This window comes from Phocoena sinus, chromosome 11 (genome assembly GCF_008692025.1).
Source record: "Phocoena sinus isolate mPhoSin1 chromosome 11, mPhoSin1.pri, whole genome shotgun sequence".
NCBI lineage: Eukaryota > Metazoa > Chordata > Mammalia > Artiodactyla > Phocoenidae > Phocoena > Phocoena sinus.
The window spans coordinates 80,596,065-80,622,300 of record NC_045773.1 but is presented as its reverse complement, the minus strand read 5'-3'; the positions used below and the strand labels follow the sequence as shown (position 1 = coordinate 80,622,300).

The 26,236-nt window shown below is 54.4% G+C and overlaps 6 protein-coding genes across 13 annotated transcripts; 2 read left to right on the top strand and 4 right to left on the bottom strand.

Annotated features, from left to right (window-relative positions):
- Positions 1-519: 519 nt before the first annotated feature.
- On the bottom strand, positions 520-3,241 carry LOC116761668 (lymphocyte antigen 6G6e-like). The gene is given in 4 exon segments (XM_032647732.1): positions 520-1,118; positions 1,121-1,251; positions 1,359-1,484; positions 2,180-3,241. Coding segments are annotated over 4 exon segments (468 nt in total). The 5' UTR covers positions 2,238-3,241; the 3' UTR covers positions 520-965.
- Positions 3,242-3,885: 644 nt separating this feature from the next.
- On the top strand, positions 3,886-5,604 carry LY6G6D (lymphocyte antigen 6 family member G6D). The gene is made up of 3 exons (XM_032647733.1): positions 3,886-3,940; positions 4,039-4,185; positions 5,375-5,604. Exons 1-3 carry the CDS (start codon positions 3,886-3,888, stop codon positions 5,596-5,598), a joined length of 426 nt encoding a protein of 141 aa, XP_032503624.1. The 3' UTR covers positions 5,599-5,604.
- An 867-nt stretch (positions 5,605-6,471) lies between these two features.
- LY6G6C (lymphocyte antigen 6 family member G6C) lies at positions 6,472-9,172 on the bottom strand. 2 transcript variants are annotated; one of them, XM_032647731.1, is made up of 3 exons: positions 9,061-9,172; positions 7,592-7,702; positions 6,472-7,136 (listed from the first exon to the last, which is right to left on the bottom strand). In XM_032647731.1, the coding sequence occupies exons 1-3, from the start codon at positions 9,110-9,112 to the stop codon at positions 6,922-6,924; spliced, it is 378 nt and encodes a 125-aa protein (XP_032503622.1). In that variant the 5' UTR covers positions 9,113-9,172; the 3' UTR covers positions 6,472-6,921. The 2 variants fall into 2 exon arrangements, with proteins under 2 accessions (XP_032503622.1, XP_032503621.1); XM_032647730.1 differs by lacking the exon at positions 9,061-9,172 and adding an exon at positions 7,810-7,963.
- A 1,801-nt stretch (positions 9,173-10,973) lies between these two features.
- Positions 10,974-14,482, top strand: MPIG6B (megakaryocyte and platelet inhibitory receptor G6b). 3 transcript variants are annotated; one of them, XM_032647721.1, is made up of 6 exons: positions 10,974-11,050; positions 11,274-11,621; positions 11,780-11,870; positions 12,231-12,271; positions 12,401-12,480; positions 12,610-14,482. In XM_032647721.1, the coding sequence occupies exons 1-6, from the start codon at positions 10,990-10,992 to the stop codon at positions 12,814-12,816; spliced, it is 828 nt and encodes a 275-aa protein (XP_032503612.1). In that variant the 5' UTR covers positions 10,974-10,989; the 3' UTR covers positions 12,817-14,482. The 3 variants fall into 3 exon arrangements, with proteins under 3 accessions (XP_032503612.1, XP_032503613.1, XP_032503614.1); XM_032647722.1 differs by having other exon boundaries at positions 12,382-12,480; positions 12,610-12,821; XM_032647723.1 differs by lacking the exon at positions 11,780-11,870 and having other exon boundaries at positions 12,382-12,480.
- Positions 14,483-14,577: 95 nt separating this feature from the next.
- Positions 14,578-17,955, bottom strand: DDAH2 (dimethylarginine dimethylaminohydrolase 2). Of its 3 annotated transcripts, none has more exons than XM_032647720.1 (7): positions 17,700-17,955; positions 16,492-16,855; positions 16,277-16,376; positions 16,078-16,151; positions 15,781-15,900; positions 15,148-15,241; positions 14,578-14,902 (listed from the first exon to the last, which is right to left on the bottom strand). In XM_032647720.1, the coding sequence occupies exons 2-7, from the start codon at positions 16,786-16,788 to the stop codon at positions 14,883-14,885; spliced, it is 705 nt and encodes a 234-aa protein (XP_032503611.1). In that variant the 5' UTR covers positions 16,789-16,855; positions 17,700-17,955; the 3' UTR covers positions 14,578-14,882. The 3 variants fall into 3 exon arrangements, with proteins under 3 accessions (XP_032503611.1, XP_032503610.1, XP_032503608.1); XM_032647719.1 differs by lacking the exon at positions 17,700-17,955 and adding an exon at positions 16,997-17,545 and having other exon boundaries at positions 15,092-15,241; XM_032647717.1 differs by having other exon boundaries at positions 14,584-14,902; positions 15,092-15,241; positions 17,700-17,951.
- A 615-nt stretch (positions 17,956-18,570) lies between these two features.
- Positions 18,571-23,612, bottom strand: CLIC1 (chloride intracellular channel 1). Of its 3 annotated transcripts, XM_032647725.1 has the most exons (7): positions 23,493-23,600; positions 23,354-23,423; positions 21,153-21,262; positions 20,834-20,959; positions 20,570-20,676; positions 19,926-20,107; positions 18,571-18,967 (listed from the first exon to the last, which is right to left on the bottom strand). In XM_032647725.1, exons 2-7 carry the CDS (start codon positions 23,390-23,392, stop codon positions 18,806-18,808), a joined length of 726 nt encoding a protein of 241 aa, XP_032503616.1. In that variant the 5' UTR covers positions 23,393-23,423; positions 23,493-23,600; the 3' UTR covers positions 18,571-18,805. The 3 variants fall into 3 exon arrangements, with proteins under 3 accessions (XP_032503616.1, XP_032503617.1, XP_032503615.1); XM_032647726.1 differs by lacking the exons at positions 23,354-23,423; positions 23,493-23,600 and adding an exon at positions 22,908-22,997; XM_032647724.1 differs by having other exon boundaries at positions 18,571-20,107; positions 23,354-23,612.
- Between the last annotated feature and the right edge of the window lie 2,624 nt (positions 23,613-26,236).

Sequence of the window (26,236 nt, the reverse complement as noted above, 5' to 3'; positions counted from 1 at the left end):
CCTCTGTGTGTCTACTCAAGCTTGGGCTTCACTGGAGAAAAGCTTTCTCAGAAATCTTACCTAAACCCTTCACGCTGCAGTGGCTTAAGCTAAGTTAACGGCAAGAAGGAGGATATCAATGACAGATGGAGGATGATGTGAAAGTTGTGGCTCACGTGCCAGCACCCCAGCCCAACCCACCAAGTAGCTATAGTTTGCTGTTAGAGCACATGTGTGTGCGCACACACACACACACACACACAGAGACAGACATGGAACAGTGTTACTGAACTCCCAGATAGCACTTTTTTTTTTTTTTTTTTTTCGGTACGCGGGCCCCTCACTGTTGTGGCCTCTCCCGTTGCGGAGCACAGGCTCCTGACGCGCAGGCTCAGCAGCCATGGCTCACGGGCCCAGCTGCTCTGTGGCATGTGGGATCTTCCCAGACCGGGACACGAACCCGTGTCCCCTGCATCGGCAGGCAGACTCTCAACCACTGCGCCACCAGGGAACCAGAGTCCAGCAGGCGGACTCTCAACCACTGTGCCACCAGGGAACCAGAGTCCAGCAGGCGGACTCTCAACCACTGCGCCCCAGATAGCACTTTTATTATATTTACTCTTCATAGTTCCCCAAGCCCTCCTTCCTGACCTACCAAATTAATCTCTCCTAGCAGGACCCTCATCCTCGTCACACCTGGTGCCCCTTCGATCCCCTTGCCTGGGACCCACAGCTCTGTCAAACGCCTGCCTTGCCAGAGAGCTGGGGCTGAGAGAATGCATCAGCCACAGACATTTAGAAAAGACCAGAGATTTAGAACAGGTGTTCTTTATGAGGCTGGGCTCCGGGTAGGTGCCTCTGGGCAGGAAGAGGCTAGAGCAGTGCCTGTAGGAATCGGGTTTGGGGAGGGGTCCATGAAGGTGCTGGGCCCAAGGGGTGTGAGGTCTCTGTACAAGATCAGGTTCTTGGGCAGATCTCAGAAGTGTCTATGCAGGTGTTTCCAGGGCCACGGCGATAGTGGAAGAGTCTTGGGTTGCAGGCTGGTGGAGGAGGTGGGCTCCCCAGGTGAAGCTGGCCACGAGGATGAGTGGGGTGATAAGGAGGAGCCTGGGGAGCCGATGCGGCATGGTGGCATGGTGGCTGCATCGCACAGGTCCTCCTCGCAGCAGTGGTGCCGAGGAGTGTAGGAGAGTGACCAGTAGGTGGCATGGCCCTGCAGAGAGCGCTGGGTCCTTGGGAGGCAGGCTTTCCGCTCGATGACCTCACTGTTCTATGGGACAAAGAGGGGATGCTGAGGCAGGGGCAGGAAGGAGGCAAGGGCCAGGAGGCCACAGGAAAGGCAGGATGGATGGCCGTAGGGAAGGCCTAAGGAGTCCTCCCTGAGGTACCAATACTGATGCCACAAACTTCATCATCCTGACACTCGGTAGGAACAGGGTAGCAGGGTTTGGCGAAGTTGCAGGTGTAACAGTGGAGCCGTCTCCGGGCAGGGGAAGTGGCGAGACCTGTGGGGTCGGTGGAGATCAGGCAGGGAGGAGAGGCAAACAGGACAGGTGAGAGGCCGAGCCCAGATTTGGGAACGGGATGCACAGACAGAGGTGATACACAAAGTGGGGAGAGAGGAGCAGTGAAGTGGAGGGAAAAATAGACAGAAATAGAAAAAGAGACACAGAGAAGGGAGGGGGGATAATACAGGAAAAGGAAACGACACAGAGGCACGAGGGATACAGGGAGTGTGAGAGACACACAGACATGAACAGAAGCCAAGAGAATCAGAGATGAGCACAGAGAATGACACAAAAAACCAGGCCGGGACGGGGAGGGGTTGCCAGTGAAGAAGTTAAGCAGATGATGCTAAGTCAGATGAGAAAACAGGAATTAACATTGACCAAGGGGCCCAGCAAAGAAACAGGAGGTGAGATAAGGGTCAGGGGAGACAGAGGCTTGTCAAAGATGCCGCAGGAAAGAAACAGTTATTCTCAAATGCCTTTGAAAGGAAATTTTTCTTGTTCCACCTCATCAGGCTGTCCTGAGACCATTCCCAGTAGCTTTTCTTTCCAAAACCCCTACAACTCCCTCCTTGGCATTTCTCAGCACCCTCTCCGCCACCCCCCACCCCCAGACCGCAGGCTCCTCCACAAGCCCCTGCCAGCACCACCACCCCACCCTGCGCCCAGCCCCCAAGGATTCCCCAGCCCACCCTTATCCAGTACCCCACCGAGGAACAGAATGCAGAGGAAAATGCTGGAGGTGCCCATGGCTGGACCCGGGGCTTAGGGGTCTGGGAGAATGTGATCTGCACCCAGAGATCCTAGAGTTGGAGAGATGGAGCATCTGAGTGAGACAGGGAGGGAGCAGTAAACAAACACACCTAGGGAGTGAATCTGAGGGTGGGGGACCAGATTTGGCAGACTGACATAGCAGGGACCCTGTTCTCACATCCTCCCTGTCTCCTACTAGAGCCTGCTCTTGCCTTAAGGGTGTTCTCCATTCCCACAGCGTTGGTCTGTTACTCTTAGCTGCGTCTGTCGCTCCTGAACCGGTGTCTGTCAGCGTCTGTCACTTCCCCTCCTACTCCTTTCCCTCCCTCCCCTTGTCTCAAGCTGTTCTTTGCTCTCTCATCTCCTTGTTTTTGTTTCTCTGTCTTTTGTCCTTCTGTGCATTTAAGTCTGTCAGGGTCACTCTCCTTGACCTTGAGCCCTGGCCCAGAGTTGGCTAGCGGTGTTTGAGTGTGGGCTCAACAATCCCCCACCCACCGGCCCACACACAGAGCCCAGCTGCAGCTGCATAAGGGAGGACGCCACCCAGCTTCCCATTCCTTTGATCCCCCCAAGCCTCAACATTCTTACCCCATAATTATCTCTCCCAGCCTTACTGCATTAGAGGAAAGAATCATGGGTGCGGCCAGAGGGACTGATGTGTTTCCACTGGTGCCGGGATGAGGGTCAGAAAGACCAGGAAGGAAGACAACGATAAGATCTGGGGAGTACGGGTGGTAGAGTCTGGAAGACGGGGGCTTAGAGATTGGGGAGAAGAGCTGCACCTGGGGAATCAGGGCAGAACGTACTGGGAGTAAGAGGCAGACAGGGTGGGGGAGATGTGAGGTGGAGGTGAGGCAGAGGAGACACAGGTATCCACTGAGCAACAGTTTTCAAAACATTTATCTCAGGACCTCTTTACACACAAAAATTACTGAACACCCCAAAGAGCTTTCCTTATGTAAGTTATATCAATATTTGCTATATGAGAAATAGAAACAGAATATTTTAATAGGTTCATTTAAAAATAAAAAAACAATAAACCTATTACATGTTAACAAAGCATAGTTTTGCGGAAAGTAATTCCTTTCCCAACAGTACAGTGAGAAGGGTGGCATGGTTTTACCCTTTGGGGAATCTGTTTAATGTTGGGCTTAATAGAAGAAATAGAAGATGGCTGGGTTTTCACATCTGCTTCTGCATTCAAGCTGTTGGGATTTGTTGTTTTGATTGAAGTATCTGAAGAAAATCTGACAGATATGTAGTTGGAAGAGGAAGACGGTGGAGGACCCTCTGAAAGGGCCTTAGGGACCCGCAGGAGGTCTGGGGCCACCGTTTTAGAATTGTTCCTGAGATGGAAGAGTTTGGGGATGCCAGAGGATGCTGAGAGCTCTTTCTCCTGTGGGGGCCCCTCCCTGTCCCCACTGGGGCTCCCGGTGGCTGCTGGAGGAGTCTCTTTCCTCCCGTTTTATTGCCCTATAAAGCCCAAGGCAAGCACAACTGGAGAAAGCCTGCGCGCAGCAACGAAGACCCAATGCAGCCAAAAATTAAAAAAAAGCCCAAGGCAAGGGGGATAAAAGGCTGGCAGAGCGGGACCAGGGAGGCGGGTGGGCGGGAGGGAGAGGCGCTACAGACACAGGCAGACACAATGAACCCCCTGTTTGCTGGGATCCCGCTCAGCGCCCTGCTGCGGGCTGCCTTGGGTAAGGAGGCAGCCAAGGCGCCTGTCACAAAGGCCCGTCGCCCTGTGCCAGCCGCCCCCCACCCCCGCCCAGTTCCAGCACCTCTTCTCTCCTGCCAGGAAACCGCAAGCGGTGCTATGACTGCGGTGGAGGTCCCAGCGGCCCCTGCAAAGAGACCGTGACCACTTGCGGCCAGGGCAAACGCTGCGGCTTCCTGGAGGGCAAACCCCAACCAGACCTGAGACAGACCAAGCCATCTGGAAACCGTGAGTCCTCCGTTTGTCCCCCTGCCTCCAGCCCCTACTACTTCAGTCCTTCTGGCTTCCAGAACCTTCTAGGCTCAGTCTGGCTCTGGGCAGATGGTGCCGCTGTCAGAGTGGAGCGGTCTGTAGCCCCTTCTGGCTCCTGGCACTGAGCCCCTGGAAGCCCGCTGTCTGTGTGGCCCCACCCCCTCCTCTTTACCCTCCAGAAAGAGTCTCAGAGGCCCATTCACTCACAAATGGGTAAAAAGCTCCCTTGAAGGCAGGGACCAAAACATTCAGCCAAACTTCAACTTGCAGGCATCAGCTAAGGACCAGGGAGGTATGTGTGTGTGTGTCTTCTAATTTTTTTTGTTTCTAAATAATTTTAGGTTGACAGAAAAGTTAATCTTATTAGAAAAATAGTACAGATCAGTACTGTATAGCCTCACCCAGTTTCCTCTAATGTTAATGTCTTATATAACCATAGTACAATTAGCAAAATCAGAAAATAACACCGGTACAGTACAACTAACTAACCTACAGACCTTACTCAATTTAGCCAGTTGTCCCACTGATGTCCTTTTTCTGATCCAGGACCCACACCAGGATCCTACATTGCCTTTAGCTCTCCTGTCTTCTTAGTCGTCCCCACTCTGGGACAGTTCTGAGTCTTCCTTTGATTCCCTGATCTTGACATTTTTGAAGAGTCCTGATGAGTTATTTTATAGAACGTCGCGCAATTTGGATTACCTGATATTTTCTCATGATTAGACTGAGGTCATGAGTTTTTGGCAAGAAGTGATGTTGGTCTCTTTCAGTGCATCCCATCAGGGATTCACTTGGTTTCAGGGAGGTGTTTTTTTGTTGTTGTTGTTTGTTTTTTTGGGTTTCTTTTGCGGTACATGGGCCTCTCACTGCCGTGGCCTTTCCCGTTGCGGAGCACAGGCTCCGGACGCGCAGGCTCAGCGTCTGTGGCTCATGGGCCCAGCTGCTCTGTGGCATGTGGGATCTTCCCAGACCGGGGCACGAACTCACGTCCCCCGCATCGGCAGGCGGACTCTCAACCACTGCGCCTCCAGGGAAGCCCGACAGGGAGGTGTTTTTTGAGGGGGCAGAGGATCCCTTTGGGCTCCTTGGAATCACATCTGCTCTGCCCCAGAAGGCAAGTCCTCAAGCCAGGAGTCCAACAGCCCAATCTCATTCTCTCTCTCAGCCTCAGTGACCTTGATTCATCACCATGCAGCCTGCGTGGCGGCCCATCATTGCAGCAGAGTGGAAACAGAGGTGGTGGGAGACGTGACTTATATGACCCACAGGGACTGCTGCGTCTGCGACCTGTGCAACAGTGCTGTGGCGAGCACTGCAGCCCCCGCGTGCATCGTGGCTGCAGGGGTCATCGCCCTAGCCTGGCTTTTGCCAGGACTGTGGAGAGGGTAGTGGGAGTAGGGGAAGAGAAGGGAGCAAGGGAGCAAGGGAACAAAGGGGATCTGCGGTGAGAAGATAAACACTCCTCTGTGAGCCATTAAAATCTACCGACCACTCTAGAGCTGACTGGAACATTCCATCTTTTGTTGATGGGAGGGCTGATGGAGTAATGTGGGGGCAACCAGGCTCTAGTTTAGGGGTTATCAAGGATCAGTGGACTTAGTTGCAATGGTGCACTCCTTAACCAACTAAACCCCAAAGGACAATGGAGAATCTGCCCTGTGTGACTCCTGCACCCTGTTGCTAGGGAGAATCTTCCTTAGCAACGAGGATCACTGAGGGGAGCAGGCTCTGGGCTGAGTGGGGGCCACCAGGAATCAATGAGCCTCGTTGTCTGGGCTTGTTCCCCTTCCCCGCGTTTGCAACTTGGCTCCCAATATGACTACTTGGAATTGAGAAAGGAAATGTAAGCACTGTGATAGGAGGGTGGCTTGGTGCCCCACATACTGGGCCAGGTGAGGCCTCTGAATCTAACTTGAGGGACTGAGGCCTGGAAAGAGGGTCCCAGGTCCCATCCCTATGCAACTCTCCTACCCTTTCTGAGGAGCCCTCAAGCCAGACTGCACCTCTTTCTTGGCAGTACCTCAGAGGTGTGGCCTAAATTTAAGGTAAATATTGCTTCTCCAAACACTGGGCCCTGTACGCCACAACCCAGACACTGGAAGAGAGGATGGAAGCCTGCAAAACCTGTTTTTCCATCTGCCCCAGCCCAGCCTCTGAGAGAAACTCCCTGAAGGGTTCTTGGGTGAGTGGTGAGTGTGAGGGCTGAGAGTGTTATTTCCTGGGAGGGCGCCTCTGACAATAGATCTTCTGATACACAACTGATCATATACAGATATTTATTACTCAAAATGGAAAGGGGTGAGCAAGGGGATGAGGTACGTATGGGAGCCAGGGTTTGGAGAATCAGTTCATACAGTGAGGTCATCAGGTCCTTCCTGGGAGCCTTCACTGGGGACAGGACAGAAACCCCATTTCAGGCCCAGATTCCAATCCCTCCTCACATAGGGCACAGGGGAGTTCAGGAGGCAAAGTGCGGAGCCCTTCTAGGAGACGATGGAGGATCTGGAGTGGTGTCAAGGGAAATGGAAAGAGACTCCAGAGAAGTAGAGTGGAGGGTGTGGGATGGAAGGATGGATCGGGGGACCACCGTCTAATTAAAGAAATGTGAAGGGTCTGGAGAAATGCTTTTCTGAGCAAAAGGAAGCAGAGGATATGAAGACACAAGAAGAGAGGCTAAGGCAGGTGGGAGGAGGGGCAGCCATGGAGTGAGTCTCAGTGCAACAGCCAGAGGCTAAGGCCAGCCAAGGAGGTAAGGAGGACAAGGGCCAGGGCCGGGGTGGGCCGAGGGGCTGGATTATTGCAGTTGTCCTTGTTGCAGCAGGTGGTGTTATAGGTCAGGCCTAGCTTGTGGTTGGTTTGGTTGAAGGCCTCCCGACAGGGCTCTTCTGGTGTGCCACAGCGTAGGTTGGAGAAAACCCACATCTTCCCTGGGGTTAGGAGGGGGCAGTGGGGACAGTTAAGATGGGCACCTGGCATGCCTGTGTCCACCTCCCCATCCCGTGCACCCCACCCAGGCTTCCTTCCTTCCCAACTCTGCCCTTGGCCTTCCCCTTCTGTATCTCTTCTCAGTCTATCCTTTATCCTGCACTTCCTTACCCTGCCCCTCACCCTAATCCTGGTCCTATCATTTGCTGCCCATGAGGCTTTGCACCTGTTACTGTCTCTTTTTGAGGCTGTTTTCTCAGTATAATAATAGCACCCACACTTCATAGGGTTGTCATGAGCATTAATTGAAACAATCCTTGTAAAGACGTAGGATGGTGCCTGGCACGTCATAATCCTTGGCCAAATATTATCATTGCTGTAATTCTCTGTTCCACCTCAGCCCCAGCCATAGAATCTCCCACTGGTCCCCTCTCCCCACTGAAGAAAGGAATGTTACCGAGGTACACATTTGTTGTCAGGCATTGCTGTCCTGGTTCCAGGTGGCAGGACTGCCGGTCCACACAGCCCAGCAAAGGGACCTTGTAGCAGGAGTGACAGCGAATGTCAGCTGGGAAGACACAAGTCGGGCTGAAGTGACGGAGTGTCTGACTCACCTGGGGATGAGCCCAGCTGGTGGGCAGGGTGGAGAAGAGCCAATCAAGTAGGTATTCTGACCTGTTTGTTCTGGGAGGGACAGAGAGGATGAGTGACGCAGAAAAAATGCAAGCGGGTGAGGGTGGAGTTGCTCTGTGAATGGCCCACACCCTAAATATCTTCCTTCACTCCACCCCATCTGGAGATGAGTCGAGAGAGGCAGTTACCAACGATGGGGCTGGGGACAGATGAAATGTGAGAATACCATGGGGAAGGACTGGAGGTGATGAAGGAATTCAGAAGAGGTCACAGATGGAGTCTTGAAATAGGAAGAAACCTTAAAATAAAAATCACGGTGGTTACAACACTTGCAGAAATGGCTTGGAACTTGAGGCTGGCAAGAAAGCCACCTGGGGCCAGATTAGCAATGTATTCTTCACCTCCTGGGGCCGCCAAGAGCATGGGAAGAGGAACCAGACTTGAACTGAATCCTCCCACCCCAGTAGCTCTCTGACAGAAAGGAGAAGTATCTGGGAGACAGATCATCAGAACCCATCCGAGCACTTTACCAAAATGGAGAGGATGGGTGCAGAAAGGCAGAAGGTGGCACCCCGAAAGTTTCTGCTGCATCCGATTCAAGGTTTGAGGGACGGAAGGGTTCAGTCGGTGGAGGAGCCTGGTGACTGCACCTCAGTGAAACCCACCTCACCCTGGGGGTGAGCAACCTTGGCATTCCCTCCCTAGAAGGCCGGGAAATCTCCCTGGTTCCCTGGGAGGTTCTGAGAGGTCACTGGAGCCCTCCAGAAAGCTTGTGTTCCTGGAGGTATGCACCTCAGGGAGGAGCAGGGGGGCGATCTAGGAAAGGCCACTGCTCGAGGGACTGAGCACAAAGTCCCTGATGGAGTAGATGGGAGGAGGGGTCACAAAAGAAGCCCCAGACTGGTTGCCTAGATTTCTGGGAGGACGCCCTGGCTGAGTGCAGGTGGTGAGAGGAGAAAGCAGGTAAGCTGGATCCTGGAGAGTTCTGTATCAGAGTGGGGCTGGCAGGGGAACTGGATATCAGGGTTTCCAAGGAGTGGGGAACAGGGGACCTGGAACCCTGGGCAGGTCAGAAGAGTGCGTCTTGGAGGTGGGGAAGAGTCTGAAGATGGAGACATGGGTCCTTGAGAAACAGAGCAAGGACCCTGTCACAGTGGGGCACAGGAGAGCTGAGCCAGTTGGGTCTGGGGGCGCTTGGGACCTTGAGTAGCAGGTAGTGTAGGGCAGTGCCCGGGGCAGGGTGTAAAAGTCCTAACCAGGTGAACCAGGTCCTTGGGGCCCCCAGGTGCTCACCTGAGACCCAGCAGAGCAGAGAAGACAAGGTGATCAACAGAAGGCCTTTCATGGTGAGGGTACTGAGAACGGTAGCAACAGCAGCAGCTGACAGGGTAGAATTCCAGGGATCCTGCTCTGGGAGTTGAGTGGCTTTTTTGGAATTTATAGCCACAACAGTCCCGCCCTACCTGGCCTCTGGTGGCCCCTCCTTCCCCATTTAGGGAGGGGCTAAGCAGGACCCAGTGGGGCAGTAGGGATGGGGATGGCAGAGAGAGGTGGGGAGGGTAGGTAGGTGCACTAGTGGCCAACTCCATTTTGGTTCTTGGTTTCAGTCTAAGACACACCCTCCTGGCCCCCAGGAGTAACATCCCTGTCTGCCCAGTCCTCTGAAGAAGTATCACCAAAGGCCCCTGTGATGTTACAGTGGCTGTGGTGGTAGCAGTGTCTGCTGGTTCCTAGGAAATGGACAATGGGGTGTGGCCCAAGCTGACTGCAAAATTTTGCTCCCTGGGGGGCATTGGTAGGGGTATGTGGGCACAAATTGAGCACCAAATTAATCTCAGTCCACTTAGTTTTCCCAACCCCTCCTCAGCCACAGGATGGAGGAGTACGATTTTTGATGTGACCAAGAGCTTCTGTGATGTCAAAGCAGCAGAGGCATGGGCTGGAGCTGCCTGTTAGGGAGGGGCTGCCTTAGGCCCCCTGAAGGTTCTCAGGACCTCATCCTGGCTCCACCTGGGCTTGGCCTGGCCTTGGTTGCTCCAGTGCAGTGAGGGCTGATGAAGTCCTGGGTGTGGGCTGTGCACCTGCTCCAAAGCACCTCCCCAATCAAAACCTGCCAATTTGGGCGGGCCACCTTGGGCCGGGAGGGACGAAGTGGGCACAGAAGGGTGAGGTAGCAGCTAAAATAAGAATAGAAATAGTAATAATGGCAAGCATATAGTACTCCTATGTCTTTGCCATTGTTCTAGGCATTTACTGGGTATGACTTTATTTAGTTCTCACAATACTCTGCGAGGTAGGTGCTTTTATTCCCATTTTACAGATGAGCAAGCAGGCCCAGAGAAGTTAAGCGACTTGCGCACATCACGCAGCTAGTAGGTGAAGTCGAGATTTGAATTCAGACAGCCAAAATCCAGAAACTGTGGTGTTCCCGGCAACTGCTATGCTTCAAGAGTTAAAGTCAAGGGCTTCCCTGGCGGCGCAGTGGTTGAGAGTCCGCCTGCCGATGCAGGGGACACGGGTTCGTGCCCCGGTCCGGGAAGATCCCACATCCCGCGGAGCGGCTGGGCCCGTGAGCCATGGCCGCTGAGCCTGCGCGTCCGGAGCCTGTGCTCCGCGACGGGAAAGGCCACAACAGTGAGAGGCGCGCGTACCGGAAAAAAAAACCAAACCAACCCTTGGGGACTTCTCAGGTATAACAGTATTATAGGACTTCCCTGGTGGCACAGTGGTTGAGAATCTGCCTGCTAATGCAGGGGACACGGGTTCGAGCCCTAGTCTGGGAAGATCCCACATGCCGCGGAGCAACTAGGCCCGTGAGCCACAACTACTGAGCCTGCGCATCTGGAGCCTGTGCTCTGCAACAAGAGAGGCCGCGATAGTGAGAGGCCCGCGCACCGCGATGAAGAGTGGCCCCCGCTCGGAGCAACTAGAGAAAGCCCTCGCACAGAAACAAAGACCCAACACAGCCAAAAAAAAAAAAAAAGAGTTAAAGTCTGCTAAAGTGCTTGTGTAAAGGGCCCCAGCATGAATTCTAAGTGAGCATTGGTTGAGGGCTGTGAACCTGCCTGCAAGGATTCCCAGAGGGATGTGGGCAGCTGGTGGCCCCTCCCCCACCCCTTATCGGAGCCCCCAGACCTGCGGTCTCCCCCTCCACCCCCCTCTGATTTCCCTCCGGTCTCTTTCGCTGATTCACTGGCCTCCTCTTCCCACCACATCGCAGCCATGGCCTTGGTTCTGCAGCTGCTGCCGCTGCTGCTGTCGAGGGCCCAGGGGAACCCCGGGGGTAAGCCATCCCAGGAAAGTCGGAATGGGCGAGGAAAGACCGAGGCAGGAGAAGGAGGAGACCCGGTGCGGGTAGTGGGGGGGGATGAGATGTGTATGGGAAGACCCAGGCTGGCGGGAGGGTAGAGGAGAGGGAAAAGGCGTAAGGGGGAGAGGCGTCTTGCTCTGTGGACTTGCCTTGACCACCGTCCCCCGCAACCCCCCCCACCCCCCGCCTCCCCTAGCTTCACTGGACGGCCACCCCGGGGACCGGGTGAATCTCTCCTGCGTAGGGGTCTCGCAACCCACCCGCTGGGTCTGGGCACCTAGATTCCCGGCTTGCAAAGGCCTGTCCAAAGGACGCCGCGCGATCTTGTTGGCCTCACCGAACGGGACCCCCACCGTGTCTCCCGTCCAGCCCTTTGCTGGCCGCCTACGTGCCCTGGACCTTGATATCCGGCGGCTGGAGCTGCTCCTGAGCGCGGGGGACTCGGGCACCTTTATCTGCAAGGGCCGCCAAGAGAACGAGAGCCGTACGGAGCTTCACGTGCTGGGGGACCGGGCCTATTGCAGAGCTCTGGGGCCTACCCACGGTAGGTCCAGGCCTTCACACAAAGGGGACCTAACTCAGACACACGCCCCCGTCAGGGAGGAAGCCTGGTCTGGGGGTTCCTGAGTGGGAGAGCTAGCTCTCTGTCCCCGCACCCTGACCTCGGCATCCACCGCTACCCCGCTTCCAACGTTCCCGCAGGGTCCGTGTATCCCCAGACTCTAATCCCGCTGCTGGGCGCTGGGCTGGTGCTGGGACTCGGAGTACTGGGCTGGGCCTGTTGGCTGCGCAGGTGAGCTCTAGGACCGGGGCCTGGTTGAAAGGCTCTCGACCAGAGGCGGGAGGGGCAGGCCCAGAACTTTCGCGGGCCAAAACTACATCGGGAGCCCTCGGGTGTGGTTCGGAGACGAATCGGGGAGGTCGGAACTTGCGGGCGAGGCCATGGGCTGGTGGGTGGAGCCCTAGCTAAGGAAGCCAAGCTAGAGGCCGAGCTGGCTCCAAGCGAGGGCGAAACTATCTGTGCGGGTGGGAACCGAGGTTGTTTTGCTGGTCAGAGACGGCCTGTTGCTGGGTTGTTGTTGGCGCGTCCTGGGGCCCAGAACAAGCGAGACAAGATTAGTGGTTCTTAGAGACTCTTATCCATCCCTTACAGGCGCTCGCCCCCTCACCCGCCTCGACCACCCCCCAGATTTGGTGAGACTAACTCCACCCCATTTGCCTTCCCCGCACATTGCCCACCCAATTCCTGAGTCTGAGCCCTTGCTGGGAGCAGACAAGTTGGTCACCTTCTCTCAATCCTTCAGCTCTGTCCCCCCCACATAGTTCCATTCGTGAAAGCGGAGCCCCAGAGGCCAGTAGAGGAGGAAGAGCCCAAGATTGCAGGGGACCTGGACCAGGAGCCGGTAAAGGTTTGGGGGTGGGATGGGGGCTGGCCAGAATCCGTGAGTAAAGTGGACCAAGAAAGACAGAGGCTTGGATCCCCAAGGGAGTCAGACATCTGAGACCCTCCTACCTTCCTCCCCACCTTTCAGAGCCTGCTCTACGCAGACCTGGATCATACGGCCCTCAGAAGATCCTGCCGACTGTCCCCAGTGGTCCCTGCTGATGCCTCCACCACCTATGCGGTTGTAGTTCGAAAGGAAGCCCTTACTACCTCACAAGCTGGGGGCTCCCAGCTCTCCATAACACCCCTCCCCTTCTTGGCCCTTCACCTGGAAAAGGAAGGCACCATGGGATAGAAATGAGCACTAGACTGGGAGTCAGGAGACGGAGGATCCAGGCTATCTCTGCTGCTGATTTTGGTCCCCATCTCTCACACAGCTTTCAGGTCTCCTTCACCACTGATGTCCTTAAACCTGTTCAAGCCCTGTCTCCCTATCTTAAGACATCAACAGCTCCTAGATTTTTGCCCTGTCTCTTCCCTTCTCTCCACAGTCAAGCTCTTTGAACCAAGGGCCTACACCTGTCTCTTCCATTTTTCTCTTCACTCCGCTCCCACTGCTCACGTGCTCGCCACGAGATTGCCAGTGAAGTCCTAATAACCACACCCACTAGACATTTATTAGCATTCATCTGGCTTGGCCTTTGATCCCTCTTATTTAAGCTGTTTTTCTTTAATGCTGTTGTCTTCCTTCTGGACTCCTCCTCCTTGCTCCCTACGCCTGCAGTATTCTCCACCATTCCAGGTTTGTCTTTTTCTTTATCTGCCTTCTCCCTCTCCTGGGATGCTGTCATCCACAGCCAGTCCTCAGCCTTTTTCTGTGCAAGCAACATCCATAACTCTCTCCAGTTCAGATCTCTGATAACGAGATTTCCAAACTGTCCCTCAGACATCCCTGCCTGGCTGGCCCTAGGCATTCTGCACACAGCAGGTCCAAAAGCCAACTCACTGTCATCTTCCAAGCCACTTACTTAATCCTTCCTCCTCTGCATTCTCTCTTGATCAACCCCATTGCCCAAGCCAGAAATGGAGAGTCGTGTAGACCTCCTTCCTCTCACTCCCACAAGATAAACCAAGTCCTGTCTTTCTATTTTAATGTCACTGTCAAATCCACACCCTTTTCACACCCAGCACTGCCACCTGAATGTACTCTTTATTTCCTCCCTGGATTACCCATAGCCCCACCTCATCCTCCTGCCCTTGTTCTCCTCCCTGAAACTAGAGATATTCTCCCCAAATGCTAACCTGCTCCTGACAGCCTATATTTCAGCAGTATTTCAGCTCTGGGCCCATGGGCCTCAGCTTTGGGTTCAAGGTGCTACAGTACTCTACTTACTCTCCAGGCTTATCTCTGTCACTCAGTGCCTAGAACAGGACAGCCTTAGAGAAATTCTCCCCAGCCCCCAAATGCGCCTTTGCCCAGTACAATTCCTTCTTCCTGGATTAGCCTTTGCCTCCTCCCCACTATCTGCCTGGCTAATTCTTATTTATCCTCAGGACTCAGTTCAAGTGTAGCCTTTTCTGGGAAGCTATTTCTGACCCACTTTGCCCACCCCTGCATACACTCTGATGCCCTAGGGAGCCCCCTTATTTCTCTCATAGCAACAGCCTCCTGTGAATTGTTCCATTACAACCTGTATTTCAATTTATAAGAAATTTTCATGTACTGTGAGTCCCCTGATATCAGGAGACTGACTCTTTTTATATCACCGCTAAGCCTCAGTAAATGAGTGAAAATGAATATCCCTGGAAATGTCATTTCCTCCTATCAACGAGGGATGGACTGTTGATCTCCCAGTCTCTGAATCATCTGACATTTAGATAAATTCAGTGAGTGATTCACCCATATTTTTTTCTCTGCCCTGTACATGCTCCCCATCATAGAAATTCTGTCCTGTCTGTCTTGTGCCCAAGCAGCTATGACAGGGCTGGACAATGAGTCAGTGAGCACTGAATGAGGGTTTGATGAATGAAGGAGGCCTCCTTCCCAGCACTGACCCCAACCTCAGGTTTCAGCCCTGCCCTTGACCCCCTGCCCCAGTAAGACACCAGTCGCAGCCCAGTCTAAAAGGTCAGTTCTGTTTTATTAGTTCTTGGGGAGAGGACTCACCCAGTGACCTCCATCCTTTTTCTCACTCTATGCCCTCCCCCTACCTTGGGGCCATCTCCCCACTACTACCTATTCACTGTCCTCTATCTAACCTTCCTTCCCCTTCTACTCCTATGCCACCCTGCCCCTGGTCAGCCAGGACCCCAAGGCCAGGCTCTCAGCTGTGGGGGCGTGTGCTGAGCACCAGGCAGAGGGAGCTGAGCCCAGCGCCTGCCTTCTCCAGTTCCGAGCAGGACACAGGTACCAGGGTGACGTCAGAGAGCTTCTGCAGTGCCTGCAGGGAGGACAGTGTGTGGGGAGAAGGGAGTAAGACCCCAAGGCCCACAGCCAGGGCCCCATTTCAGCCAGCTAGAGTGGCCCCACCCTGGCTTCTAGAAAAGGTACCCCTTCTTCCTCCCACTAGGGAGGCCTGAGCCCCATTTCTCTGGTTGGTGGTGGTGGTGGAGCTCCTGCCTTCTCTCACCTCCTGGCTGTTGGGCAGGTCCCCGCCTCCACGGTGCAGGAGGAAAGGGGGCATACCAGGCAGCCCAGGACGCAGAAAGAGACAGTCAGCTGCTGCATCATCTGGGAGGGTCAGGGAGGCATAGGGGTGATCCGTCAACACTGCCATTGCCTGGGGGAGAGGAGAGAGGAAGCATGCAAGGCTCAGAGCCTCTCCACAACTGAGTCCGGCTGCCCTACCACCGCTAAGGGCTGGAGACAGAGTTACATTATTGTGGAATAATAATGACAGCAATCACATAGCACTTACTATGTGTCAGGCTCTAAGCGCTTCAATTAACTTGTCTAATTTCCACCTCGGACTCACACGCAGTTCTTTCCACCTGCTACCCACTTCTCCCCTACTTCAGACCCCACGGGTCGGTCCTGTCCATCCTTCAAGACACAGCTTGGGTGCCCTTTAGGGAGTTTCTTGAAACTCGGGAAAACGGTGTTAATTGCCCCTGTTCCTCCGTGTTCCAGCTGTCTGTCCCGTTTATAATAACTTCTTGTTTTCACACGTGTTTTCACATAGATGGACAGCTCCATGAGGGTAGGGGTTGGAGTTAATTCTCAGAGCCTCCCAACTCCCCGCCTCCCAGGCCCGGAGCCACGCCCACTTTTGTTGGCCGCGCCCCAACCTGCCCCACCCCAGCCCCAACCCCTTCTCACCCTGACGGCTTTTTGGGCAGCCTCGCTGCTACCTGCCACCACAGTGCGGGGTCCCCCCATGCCGCAGAGGCCACGCAGGTGGGAGGGGCTCGAGACCGGCACCGTGGAGACGGCAAAGTCCTAAGGAGAACAAGGGAAAGTATTCAGGGACGCGGGAAGGGTGAGAGGATACCCTCAAACACAGGCTGCTCTCAGCCTCTTCCTCCTCAGCGCGGCCCACCCCGCGCCCCCGCCCAGGTCCCTCAGACTCCCATACGCTCCCTGCTCCCCCCACCCAAGGCTGGTCCCGCTCCTCACCCGGAACGTGTCCGCCACGATCTCAGCTCCTCGGTGATTAGTCCACCTGGAGAGGCCTACGAAAAACTCCCGGCCTGAGCCCAGGGAGGCCGTCGAGGTATGAGGCGGGAGTGGGTTGGAAACAAGGCCCGAGATGGCCCAGTCTCCCAAAGTCTGCTTCCCTGTGCCAAGCCCTAGGGTGCAGGCACCCCAGCCTCACCGGTGAAGAGAACATCAGTGCCATCCAGCGTCGCGTTCTCGTCCCCCATCTCCACAATTCGGAGCCCCAGGTCCTGGAGGGCTTTGCGGACGCCATCGACCTTAAGGCAGGAAAAGAGGGCGCGAAGCGGAGACATTCCCACCCCCACTCTTCCCTTAAGCCCCAGACGTCCAGATCCTTCCGTTCGCCTACCCCACCCGTGCCCAGGCGCTCACCTCCGGCCTGCGGGCGGGGCTCCAGGGCCGCGTGATTAGGGCCGTATCCCCTTGGATCACAGCGGTGTCACCAAGCAGCGGTCCCAGCGGCAGCGACTCTTCAGGAGGCAGTTCTAATAGCTGCAGCCCCAATCGCTGCCTCAGTTTACCCCCCAGCACCCCATGCTCCCTCTGAGCTTTGGCTAGGTCCAGAGCCGGAAGGCCAGCCCCCGCACCCTCCCCCGACGCCAGGCTCTCCGGGACCCCCCGGATCAGGGCATGGGAACAGCGGCCCAGCCCCTCCCCTGGCGTCCCCATCCCATCCACACAGACGCCCCCACCGGCTGCGCTGATTTCTCAGTTGTCTCTTTTTAACTTCACCTGTCTGGGAGAAGAAACAGAACGGGGGTAGGCAGAGAGAGAGAGAGACATGCAAAGAAGGGCATAGGGGGATGGTTAAAAGCGCCCGGGTCTTCCTCCTGCCATCTCCGGGCGCCCCTCCCACTCCGCCCCACCCCCTCCAGACCTTCCTCTCCTGCCGACCCCACTCCACCCCGCATCCTCGCGGGTCTGCTGCTTTAGGGAAAGTCCGAGGAACGAGATCGGGATCGCTAGTCTCCAAAACACCTGTTGCCCCTGCTCGGGGTCTTCGAGAGGTCCCTGCCGGGCGCCCCTCTTGGCAGCCGCTAGGATGCGCTCACTCCCAAAAAATGCAGCGGCCCCGCCCCCTTAACCCTCTGCTGCTCGCTGCCTTAGGGACCCGAAGTGCGGCGAGGAGCCCACAAGGGTTATGGGACAGGAGGAGACAGCTGGGGAGAGAGTCAGGACCTGGGGGATGAAAGTCCTGCGTGTCCGAACGAGAACGGGAGAGAGGGACAAGGAGGGAGGAATTAGAGCCTAAGGAGTTAAACATCCTCTCTACCCTGGCCGGTCACTCCGTTCCTAGCGCGACCCAGTGTAAACCAGACTGAGTCCCGGAGGACTGGGAGAGGTCTAAAACGAAATCCGAGGGGCGGGGAAACAGGGGGGCGTGGTTCTGGGGAGCAGGCACCGCTCCGGGCGCCAGGACCGGGTGCCCCAGTCTCCCGATCCATCTTCCCCAAAGTCCACCCCGACTCAGCTCCGCACCCAAATGTCGACCCTCAGCACTGCCCGGCGCAGGTACGGGCCCAGCACCCCCAAACTCCCCCCCCACACACGGTCCGAGGAGTACCTCCCACCAGACTCACCTCCTGCGGCCACCCCCACTCTTGCAGCTCTGTGCTCTTGGCTGGTGCCCCACCCCCTGAGGACAGAGTTGGTGAAGAAGAGAGTCGTAGTCTTCAAGCCTAGGGGATTGGAGCTTTGGCTTTGAGGGGTCCCCGGGTAGGCGCGCTCAAGTACTACAGTGGGTCGGGGGCACGACGGTCTGGCGGCTCCGGGGCATTGTCTAAGCGGGACGGGGCGGGGCTCCTCGATGTCACGCCCATTCCGCCCTGCTTTGCCGCGCCCACCCCACCCCGACTGCGCCCCCCCTTCTCGGAATTCGGCCCCGCCCCACCCAGATCTGGTCGGCTCCGGCGGCTGGGCTGCGAGTGCGACTTGGAGCACAAAACAGCGCTACGGTGGACCCGCACTAAAAATGGCAGCCCCGTCACAAGCGCCCCTCTTCTAAATTCCCGGTTTCTGCCAGTTCGAGGTCATTGATCCACTCTTCATTCCGTGTTGCTCACACTTCAAGTCCCCTTTGTGTAAAAACACTAGATTTTCTTTTTTCCTTTAAAATTATTTATTTATGTTTGGCTGCGTTGGGTCTTCATTGCTATGCGCGGGCTTTGTCTAGTTGCGGAGCGGGGGCTGCTATTCTTCGTTGCGGTGCGCGGGCTTCTTCTTATTGTGGTGGCTTCTCTTGTTGCGGGAGCACCGGCTCTAGGCGCGCGGGCTTCAGTAGTTTTTGCACCCGGGCTCACAGGCTCTGGAGCACAGGCTCAGTAGTTGTGGCGCACAGGCTTAGCTGCTCCGCAGCATGTGGGATTTTCCCGGACCAAGGCTCGAACCCATGTTCCCTGCATTGCCAGGTGGATTCTTAACCACTGTACCACCAGGGAAGTCCCAAAGCACTAGATTTTCATTCTGTACTTTATTACTGAAATACATTGTCCTACCTACCCCACAGTAAAAATCTCACCCAGATCCCCCATCCTTTCTCCTCATCCCCCCAGCAAGCCCTAAACAGGTGCTCCAGGATTCTATGCCCACTGGCCATTTTGGAGTGTGTCCATTGGGTAACCATGTGGAAACCACCCAGGGCCTTTGTGGAGAAAATGGAGGGGGGCGAGGGAGCTCCAGGAGGGGCTTATTTGAGGGCCTTGGCCACTTGCTCATAGGCCAGCTCGATCTCCTCATCATCTGGACAGGTGGAGGCAAACTCTTCCCGAGCATAGGCATTGCGCAGGTACCTATGCACTCCCCGAAACACATCCGGAATGGAGAATCCACGGTACTTCTTACATACCACCTAGGGGTGGGGAGAGGAGAACCAGTAGGTTTAGCTTCAGGGAAGTGACATTGGCTGCCATGCTCTCGGTCCTTCCCTCATCCCAAGGCTTCATGATAAAATCCAGGCATTCAAGTAGGTCCACTATCTGGTTTCTCTTCCGATGATTCTTATCTCCCATATAAATCATCTTCAATCATCTTTCTTAACTCCTCACTGTCTTGTAAGGCCTTCACCCATCCTCTCCGCTTACTGAAATCCTGGCCATTTATAACCAGCCCCTTTTCAGGCCACCCCAGTCCATGGTGCTAGTTTTCCCCTCTTGATTTTGAAATATAATTCACAAACCATAAAACTCTCCTCTTGAATTTCCACAGCAACTTTTTTCTACTTTTCATTTGGCTTTTAATCATGTATTATTAATCATGTGAATGTTTTATCTTCTCAGCTAGATTTCAGATCCTTTGAGGGCAAGGACCAGTCACCACATATCTTGTCTTTCCGTGCCTAGTACAGAGATTTTCAGTACACGGTTCTGCAGCAGACTGACACTGGGCCCACATTTCAGAAACTAAACCGTAGCTTTGAACTATGACAAAAACATGGGAACCAGCAGTTTTCATCTTCCACAAGAGGAAGTGGAGACTGAAGCTATAGACTTAAAACTTTGATTTTAGGAAAAGCCTGCTCTCTGATCTGGGGATTTGGCAATGACAGAGACAGGAAGAGCATTCTTGAAAGTAACACTGTTACCCTAGGCCAGTCTGTTTGCACCCACACCTTGCATCGTGGAATGTAATTCTCTCAAGTAGTGGTCTTGCCAGCAAAGACAGCAGAGAAGGAATGGGGTGGTGTCTGCTATTGAAAACCACCCTAAGAAAGAAAGCACCTTTGGAGTGATTGTCATGGGACGCCTGCGTGGGAGACCCTTAAAGAGCCATCCCAGCGACCACCCTCTCCTCCCACAGTGACCACTCACCTGTACTATGTGGAGCTTTGGCAACAGGTTGCAGTCAGCCAGAGTGAGCTCATTGCCATCCAGAAACTTCCTCTGAGAGATGCCCTCATCCTCAGCGCTGGTCTCATCTACTTCATCTGGGAGAGGGGATGTCAAGTAATTGTCTAAAACTTTCAGGGCTTTCAGGAGTCCCTTCTCCAGGTCTGTGCAAGAGAAGGGAGTTGGTAAGAACATCAGAAGACTAACATAGTCCAAGAAGGCCCATGAGGGGGTGAACACTAATGGTGAGGCCAGTCCAAAATAATAATAGCTAACACTAATGTAGTTCATTTTCTCTGTGCTGTTCTAAGCAATTTACACACAAAAACTCATTTAATTCTCACATCAACCCATGAAGTAGGTACTGTTATCCTCATTTTATAGATCTGGAAATGGATTTACAGAGAAGTTCAATGAATTCCCCAAAGTCACACAGCTACTAGAATTTGTACTCAGGTCATCTGGATCTAGAGTCTCTCTCTCACTGACTCTCTCTTTTTTTTTTTTTTTTTTTTAATTGAAGTAAGATTTGCCAACATTCAGGGTATCTGAATGTCCAGGTGCCCCTAATCACTGGATCTTTTCTATTCCTCCTAGGACCCAGGCCTCCAACCCACAAGACTCACTATCATTGAGAGCTGGGTTTGAATTCTTGATGTAGGCAGAGAATTTGGCAAATATGTCCAGCCCAGCTGTGTTGGATTCAGGGTTCAGAGCTGCCAGCTTGGGGTACCTGGAAGCCAATGGGACAAACAGGATAAGATATCTTCTGAGGAGGAACCTCAGCGCCCCTGCCGCAGCCCCACCACCATCTCTGTTTTTCATTTCTTCAACCTCTCTCTCCCAGAGTCTCCCAGCTCCCCTACTCCCCTTTCCAAGTTCCTCTATACCTGGGAGGGCACAGCACCGCCTCCAGAAATTCCTCAATCTTGTTGGTGTCTGTGTGCACTTCAGTGCCATACAGCAGGAATGGGAGCTGCCCTCCTGGGCATAGCTTCTGCACCGTCTCAGTCCGCCTGGAGGAGAGACCAGGCATTAAGACAGGAAAAGGGAGTTAGGGAGACCCAGAAAGGAGAGATGGAGACACGTGGCAAAGAGACTCCGGATAGAGGGGAAAACAGTTCAGGATGGAAGGACTCAGGTGGGTGAGTGTGTAAGTGTGCATGTGTGTGTGCACAAGGGAGGTTAGAGGAACAGAAGTGCACCTACCTTTTGGTGTCAACGGTGGTGACATTGAAGGTGACTCCCTTGAGCCAGAGCACCATGAACAGTCTCTGGGAGAAGGGGCAGTTCCCGATCTTGGCCCCATCACTGCCAGCCTGGAAAGCAACCCCCAGCCCAAGGTTAGGCCTGGTGCACCCCACTCATCCCCAGGCCATTCTCTGCATCTCCTACTCCCAGATCTAGGTGGTTTCTGCCTAGTCATGACACATACTCAGTCTCACCGCTAAAAGCACCCCTCCAGAACTGGGCTCTCTACCCTGGGGTCTGGGTCAAACCTAAGGTGGGTCAGTGAGAATATCTTCTGCAAAGGTAGGCTTCTGGTTCCCCAGAGTTGAGGACGGATGGAGGTAGGCAGAGGGAATGAGCTTTGGAGAATCTGGAGGATTTGGACCGTAGAGAGGGAACACTAATGGTGGTGTAGTTAGTTTTCTCTGTACCATCCTAAGCACTTTACATACAGAAACTCATTTAATTCTCACATCCACCCATGAAATAACGCCTAGAGAGGGACTTTGGTGAGGCTAGAGTCGTGGGCTAGAGGCCTGGATTCCTGAATGGAGTAGAGCCTGAGAACAGGAGAGGTGGGGCAGGGTTTGGCAGCAGGAGTTCTGGTTCCCTATACCTCTACCCAAGCAGCTGGGTGGGGAGTCAAGGGGCTCAGAGCCTCGCCCTAGAGATGTGGAGGGCCTTGCAGAGGGGGGCTGCCCTCTAATCTGCAAGTAGTGACCTCATCCCCCAAAGGACACCTCCCCGTTAGCTGAGGGATTCATCTCACTGCGTCTCCGGTCTCAGCAGCTTCCTTCCTGGCAAGCAGTGGGGGCAGGGACCTGTGAGGCTGAGGCCTGGGCAGCGAAGGCCACCTCCCTCTTCCCTGGGCACAGCTGGGGTTTCCCAGGACAAGTCCCCTGGCTCCGGATAATCTTCCTCACACAGGACCCAGGGCTGGAATCTCTATAGCGCAGACTCACCCAGGAGTAAAAATAAAAATAGCCCCTGAGGCAAGTGTGAGAGTGAGGTGGGGACCACACCTAAGGGGGTCGACACAGCCATGGCTGAGGGAGAGGGAATGGCTACCGGAGAAGCCCCAGCATAAAGGAGAGGGAGAAACGGGCTGGAACACACAAAGGCTAGATGAACAAAAGCGGGGAAGTGGAGAGAAAGGAGGCAGGAAAGCGAAGGGTGGGGAGAATGTGTGAACCGGGAGTTACCGACGGAGGGGGAGGTCGCTAAAGGGAGGGAGGGGCACAAAGAAGAGATCCAAAGAGGGGAAAGAATGCAGTGCTAGTGGGGAAGGGAGCGGGGAGGAAACGGCAGCCTGCGGTTTCGATATGCAAATGCCTTGGGACCACCTCTCCTCATCCACACCCGCAGAGAGCACAGAGCTGGGGCGACTCTTTTTCTTCTGTTTTTGTAACCCCCAAACCTTAAACGCCCTAACTCAGCTCTCCTCCTTCTGCTCTCTCCCCATCTACCCTCGCGGTAGCCACAACTCAACTCTCATCTCCTCGCCACCACCCTTTCTCTCGATTCTCCAAGTCCTCAGGACACTCATTCTCGACCCCATCACCTCTCTGAGCCAGCTTCTGGAACTCTACTCCCCCTCTCCCGTCTCTTTCCACCCCACCAATTCTTCCCAGTTCACCTGGTCCCACTCCCAGGCCTCTGGACCACACCCTCTTCCTTGAAGCCTCCCCCGCCCCGACACCCCCCCATCCAAGTCTCCCCCACTATGCTCCTCACCCTCTGATCTTCCTGTAGGGCCCTCATCCGGATGTTTCCCTCTGTCCCACCCAAAGCCTGTAGGTCTCCTGCTGCCCCCTTCTCTCTCGGTCCTCCTATCAGCTGTCCCCCCACACCCACTCCCGTCAATCTCAGCTCCTGGGAACCCTCCCTTTTCTCTACTTTCCTGTCCTTCAGGCTGCTGGAAACTTGCAGTTCTACAAACTTTTCAGGGTTGAGCCTAGAATTCTCATTACCCGCGCACACATCAATTGTCTTCCCCTCCCAAACCCCGGCCGCCACCACCCCAGGCCCCTGCCACACACGCCCTAAAGACTGCACGTGGGCTTGGGGGTGGGGATCAAAGAGGAAAGGGATTAGGGAGTTAAGGCTAGAGCTGGGGAAAAGTGCAAGTTGCCTTCCAGTTGCCTTCGGAGGGGGGCCTAGGAGGGAGAAGGTGTTCTTACCTTCACGAACAATTCGACCTGCGGTTGTTCTTCGGCCATGGTTGCGACGGGGACCAGGAAGCGGCCTTCTCTGGGGGAACTGGGAGGGGGCGGGGCCAGGGAGAAGGCGGTCGCACAGAAAAGATTCTCTCCCCCAGACCTGGGACTACTCGCCCTGCAGCGCCGCAAGAGCCCGATCAGACCCGCACACTCCAGACGCGGCCTCTCGACCAGTCCAGCGTCCTCCACACCCAGCGGATCTAGCTCTACCCCCTCCCGGGCTGGATCTGGGAGCTGACTCACGGACCGCCCCGCCCTGAACCTGCGGAGGGGACAGGCGCGGGGGCGGAACTCGATGACCTAGGGAGTGGGCCCGGAGGGGTGAGCCTCAGGTCTCCCAGATGATGGGGAAGGGGCTGTTGAGGAGAGGGAATCCTGGGAAACTTCTTGTGTCCCTGCCAGTCTCCTTGAACAAGGGACTTTTTTCTGCCTCAGTTTCCCTGCTTCATTAATCAGATTACACTCCCACTCAACCCTCACACAAGAAATCTGACACCGACTGCTTGAGCACGTCCCTGAGGGCCCAGAAAGGGAATTATAGAAGGGAAAGGTGGTCCTTTATTACTTTCTCCAAGTTCCCTCGGAACTCCAGTCCAAATTCTGGGTTGCTAGGACTGTGGCCCAGGAGAGGGACTTGCAAGTGGAAGGCTGGGTTGGAGGAAGAGAGCGGTGAGAGGTAGGGCAGGGGTGGGGAAAGGAGATAACCAGGCCTTGTGCTGGGGAAACCGGAAGCTGAGCCAAGGGACTTCATCACTGGCAGAGGTACTCTCCCGCTCCGTAGCCTGGTCAGATTTAATGCTTCTACTTCTGCCCGCCCCCGACCCCGGTCTGGGGCCCTTTCCTGTGCCCCTTGCCCTTTTATCACTGACGGGTTGCCTTGGAGTTAGGGTGGAAGCATGGGGTTATTATGGCCCCAGAGTAGAACTGCACCGATGCTAGGGGCTGGTGGTAGTTGGTCCTATCATGGGGGAAAAAAGTGAAGATCAGACAGAATAGTGTGAGTGGAGTCCTCAGAAGGACTAAGGACTCCGCAACAAGAGAAGCCACCGCAATGAGAAGCCCGCGCGCACAAATGAAGACCCAATGCAGCCAAAAATAAATAAATAAATACAGAAAGAAAGAAAGAAGTAGGGAGGACATAGGAAGAAGAGCTCTCTCCCTCCCTCCCCAATAACCTTGATTTTGGAGGTTCTATCAAACCCATTATGATCTGCTGAAAAATAGCCCAAAAATATGTCCTCCAGACTGGACATATGCCAGCCTCCACATTTGAATCTCTCTCCTATCCAGCCATCCCTTTCTTCCTCACCACCCTCTGTCTAACAGGACACCTACAGTTTCAGAAAATCATGGTGGAATGCAAGGACATAGAAGCAAAACAGGGCTTGAAACTTAAAGAAAGGGAGGGAGTTGGGGGAGGAGGGGGTGGAGTGAAGAGAGGTGCTGGAACCAGCAGTTAGCGGTTTCCTCTCATGCTTCCTCTTCTGTGGGTTTTCTCCTCCATGGAGGAAGGCCTTTCTCTGTCCTCCTCAGAGAGGGGATATATTTGGCGTTTGCTCCCTTGAATTGTAACATCCGATAAGGACGTAGAATGATTCAACGAGTATGTGTTTGTTGGTGGGGAATCGCCTCCAGGGTGACCCTCAAAATCTGCACACATGACCCCTTCCATCTGAGGAAGGGAGGTCAAAGCAGCGCTACTTCTCAAGGTCCTTTTCTGCTCCAGCTGGTCCATGTCCACCAGAGAATCTGCCCCACAAAAATCTCCCTTCTGGGAGAAGCCTCGGGTAAATGGGGCCAGCCCTGAGCTCAGACAGGTTTGACAGCTTCTCCCCTGCCTCTCTTTCCCTACAGCTTTTATAGCTAGAGCTGCCTTGATCAATATTGACTTTGGCTAGCTGGCATGGCTACCCACAAAGTATTTTTCCTTAACTTCTCAGGTAACAACAGGTAATGCTGCCCTCTCCTGGTACCATCCATCAGTGCCGCATGGGTTTGAAGCCAGGGGCTATACCCCCAAATCCTGCATCAGAGAAGTTTCCCTCCCATCTCAATCTCCTTGCCCCTGCTTTTCTCCTATCTCAGTATCTCCCCTTTTCTTCCCCAGCCTTTCTTTCCACTCCCTTCCCTTCCTCAGGTTGGTAAACCAGTCCCTAATCTCTTCCCACCCCAGATTGGAACGTGTGTCCCTCCCCAACACTCCTTAGAGCTGTCACCTGGCCTCCTCCAGGTTTCCATAGCCCCATTGCTAAACAATTTGCCAGGGGTAACCATTAACCTAGCCCTTAACTCACTCCCCCACCTTTCTCACTAGAAGGGATTTTCCAATCATTGGTTAGCAGAGCCAGGTTACCATCTTTCTTAAGCTCTTGGGTGGGATCTCCGCATCTCAGAGTACCCAGAACAAAGCTGGGGGTGAAGATGTATTTTAAGAGGTGTTTTTAAAAGTATATGATTGTTTATTTCTTTCTCCTTCACTATCTCCTTGCTTCTCCTCCCCTCAGACACACACACTCAAAAATTAGGCTCATGGAGTAGGGATTTAATTATGTTCCCTGTTTTGAGTCCACCACCTGGCCCAGAATGAATGAATGACACCCTTCTGTCCTTAGGGGTGTGTGTGTGTGTGTGTGTGTGTGTGTGTGTGTGTGTGTGTGTGTGTCGAATGCTTCCAACTTCTCTTGGGGCGCTGAAATTATTAATTAGGCCCTGTGGTGTCCCTATGGGAGTGATCATACTCTGCACCCAGGAAACAGGCAAAGGTGGGCTGAGATAGGAGTCTCGCTTCTTATTTCCGCTTATTTATTTAAAACGCTCACGTAGTTCTTACTATGTTTGCCAGGC

What these genes read in the sequence shown, in the direction of transcription:
- LY6G6D (XM_032647733.1), top strand. Translation starts at nt 3,886, where the DNA reads ATGAACCCCCTGTTTGCTGGGATCCCGCTCAGCGCCCTGCTGCGGGCT. An exon ending in CCTGCTGCGGGCTGCCTTGG is followed by an intron (nt 3,941 to 4,038) that starts GTAAGGAGGCAG and finishes CTCTCCTGCCAG; the next exon opens with GAAACCGCAAGCGGTGCTAT. An exon ending in GACCAAGCCATCTGGAAACC is followed by an intron (nt 4,186 to 5,374) that starts GTGAGTCCTCCG and finishes TCTCTCTCTCAG; the next exon opens with CCTCAGTGACCTTGATTCAT.
- LY6G6C (XM_032647730.1), bottom strand. Translation starts at nt 7,927, where the DNA reads ATGGGGTGGAGTGAAGGAAGATATTTAGGGTGTGGGCCATTCACAGAG. An exon ending in GTCCCTCCCAGAACAAACAG is followed by an intron (nt 7,703 to 7,809) that starts GTCAGAATACCT and finishes GTGTCTTCCCAG; the next exon opens with CTGACATTCGCTGTCACTCC. An exon ending in GACAACAAATGTGTACCTCG is followed by an intron (nt 7,137 to 7,591) that starts GTAACATTCCTT and finishes TCCTAACCCCAG; the next exon opens with GGAAGATGTGGGTTTTCTCC.
- MPIG6B (XM_032647721.1), top strand. Translation starts at nt 10,990, where the DNA reads ATGGCCTTGGTTCTGCAGCTGCTGCCGCTGCTGCTGTCGAGGGCCCAG. An exon ending in GGCCCAGGGGAACCCCGGGG is followed by an intron (nt 11,051 to 11,273) that starts GTAAGCCATCCC and finishes CGCCTCCCCTAG; the next exon opens with CTTCACTGGACGGCCACCCC. An exon ending in AGCTCTGGGGCCTACCCACG is followed by an intron (nt 11,622 to 11,779) that starts GTAGGTCCAGGC and finishes ACGTTCCCGCAG; the next exon opens with GGTCCGTGTATCCCCAGACT.
- DDAH2 (XM_032647717.1), bottom strand. Translation starts at nt 16,788, where the DNA reads ATGGGGACGCCAGGGGAGGGGCTGGGCCGCTGTTCCCATGCCCTGATC. An exon ending in CACTGATGTTCTCTTCACCG is followed by an intron (nt 16,152 to 16,276) that starts GTGAGGCTGGGG and finishes CCCTGGGCTCAG; the next exon opens with GCCGGGAGTTTTTCGTAGGC. An exon ending in TCGTGGCGGACACGTTCCGG is followed by an intron (nt 15,901 to 16,077) that starts GTGAGGAGCGGG and finishes TGTTCTCCTTAG; the next exon opens with GACTTTGCCGTCTCCACGGT.
- CLIC1 (XM_032647724.1), bottom strand. Translation starts at nt 23,392, where the DNA reads ATGGCCGAAGAACAACCGCAGGTCGAATTGTTCGTGAAG. An exon ending in AGGTCGAATTGTTCGTGAAG is followed by an intron (nt 21,263 to 23,353) that starts GTAAGAACACCT and finishes GTTGCTTTCCAG; the next exon opens with GCTGGCAGTGATGGGGCCAA. An exon ending in GCGGTGCTGTGCCCTCCCAG is followed by an intron (nt 20,677 to 20,833) that starts GTATAGAGGAAC and finishes ATTGGCTTCCAG; the next exon opens with GTACCCCAAGCTGGCAGCTC.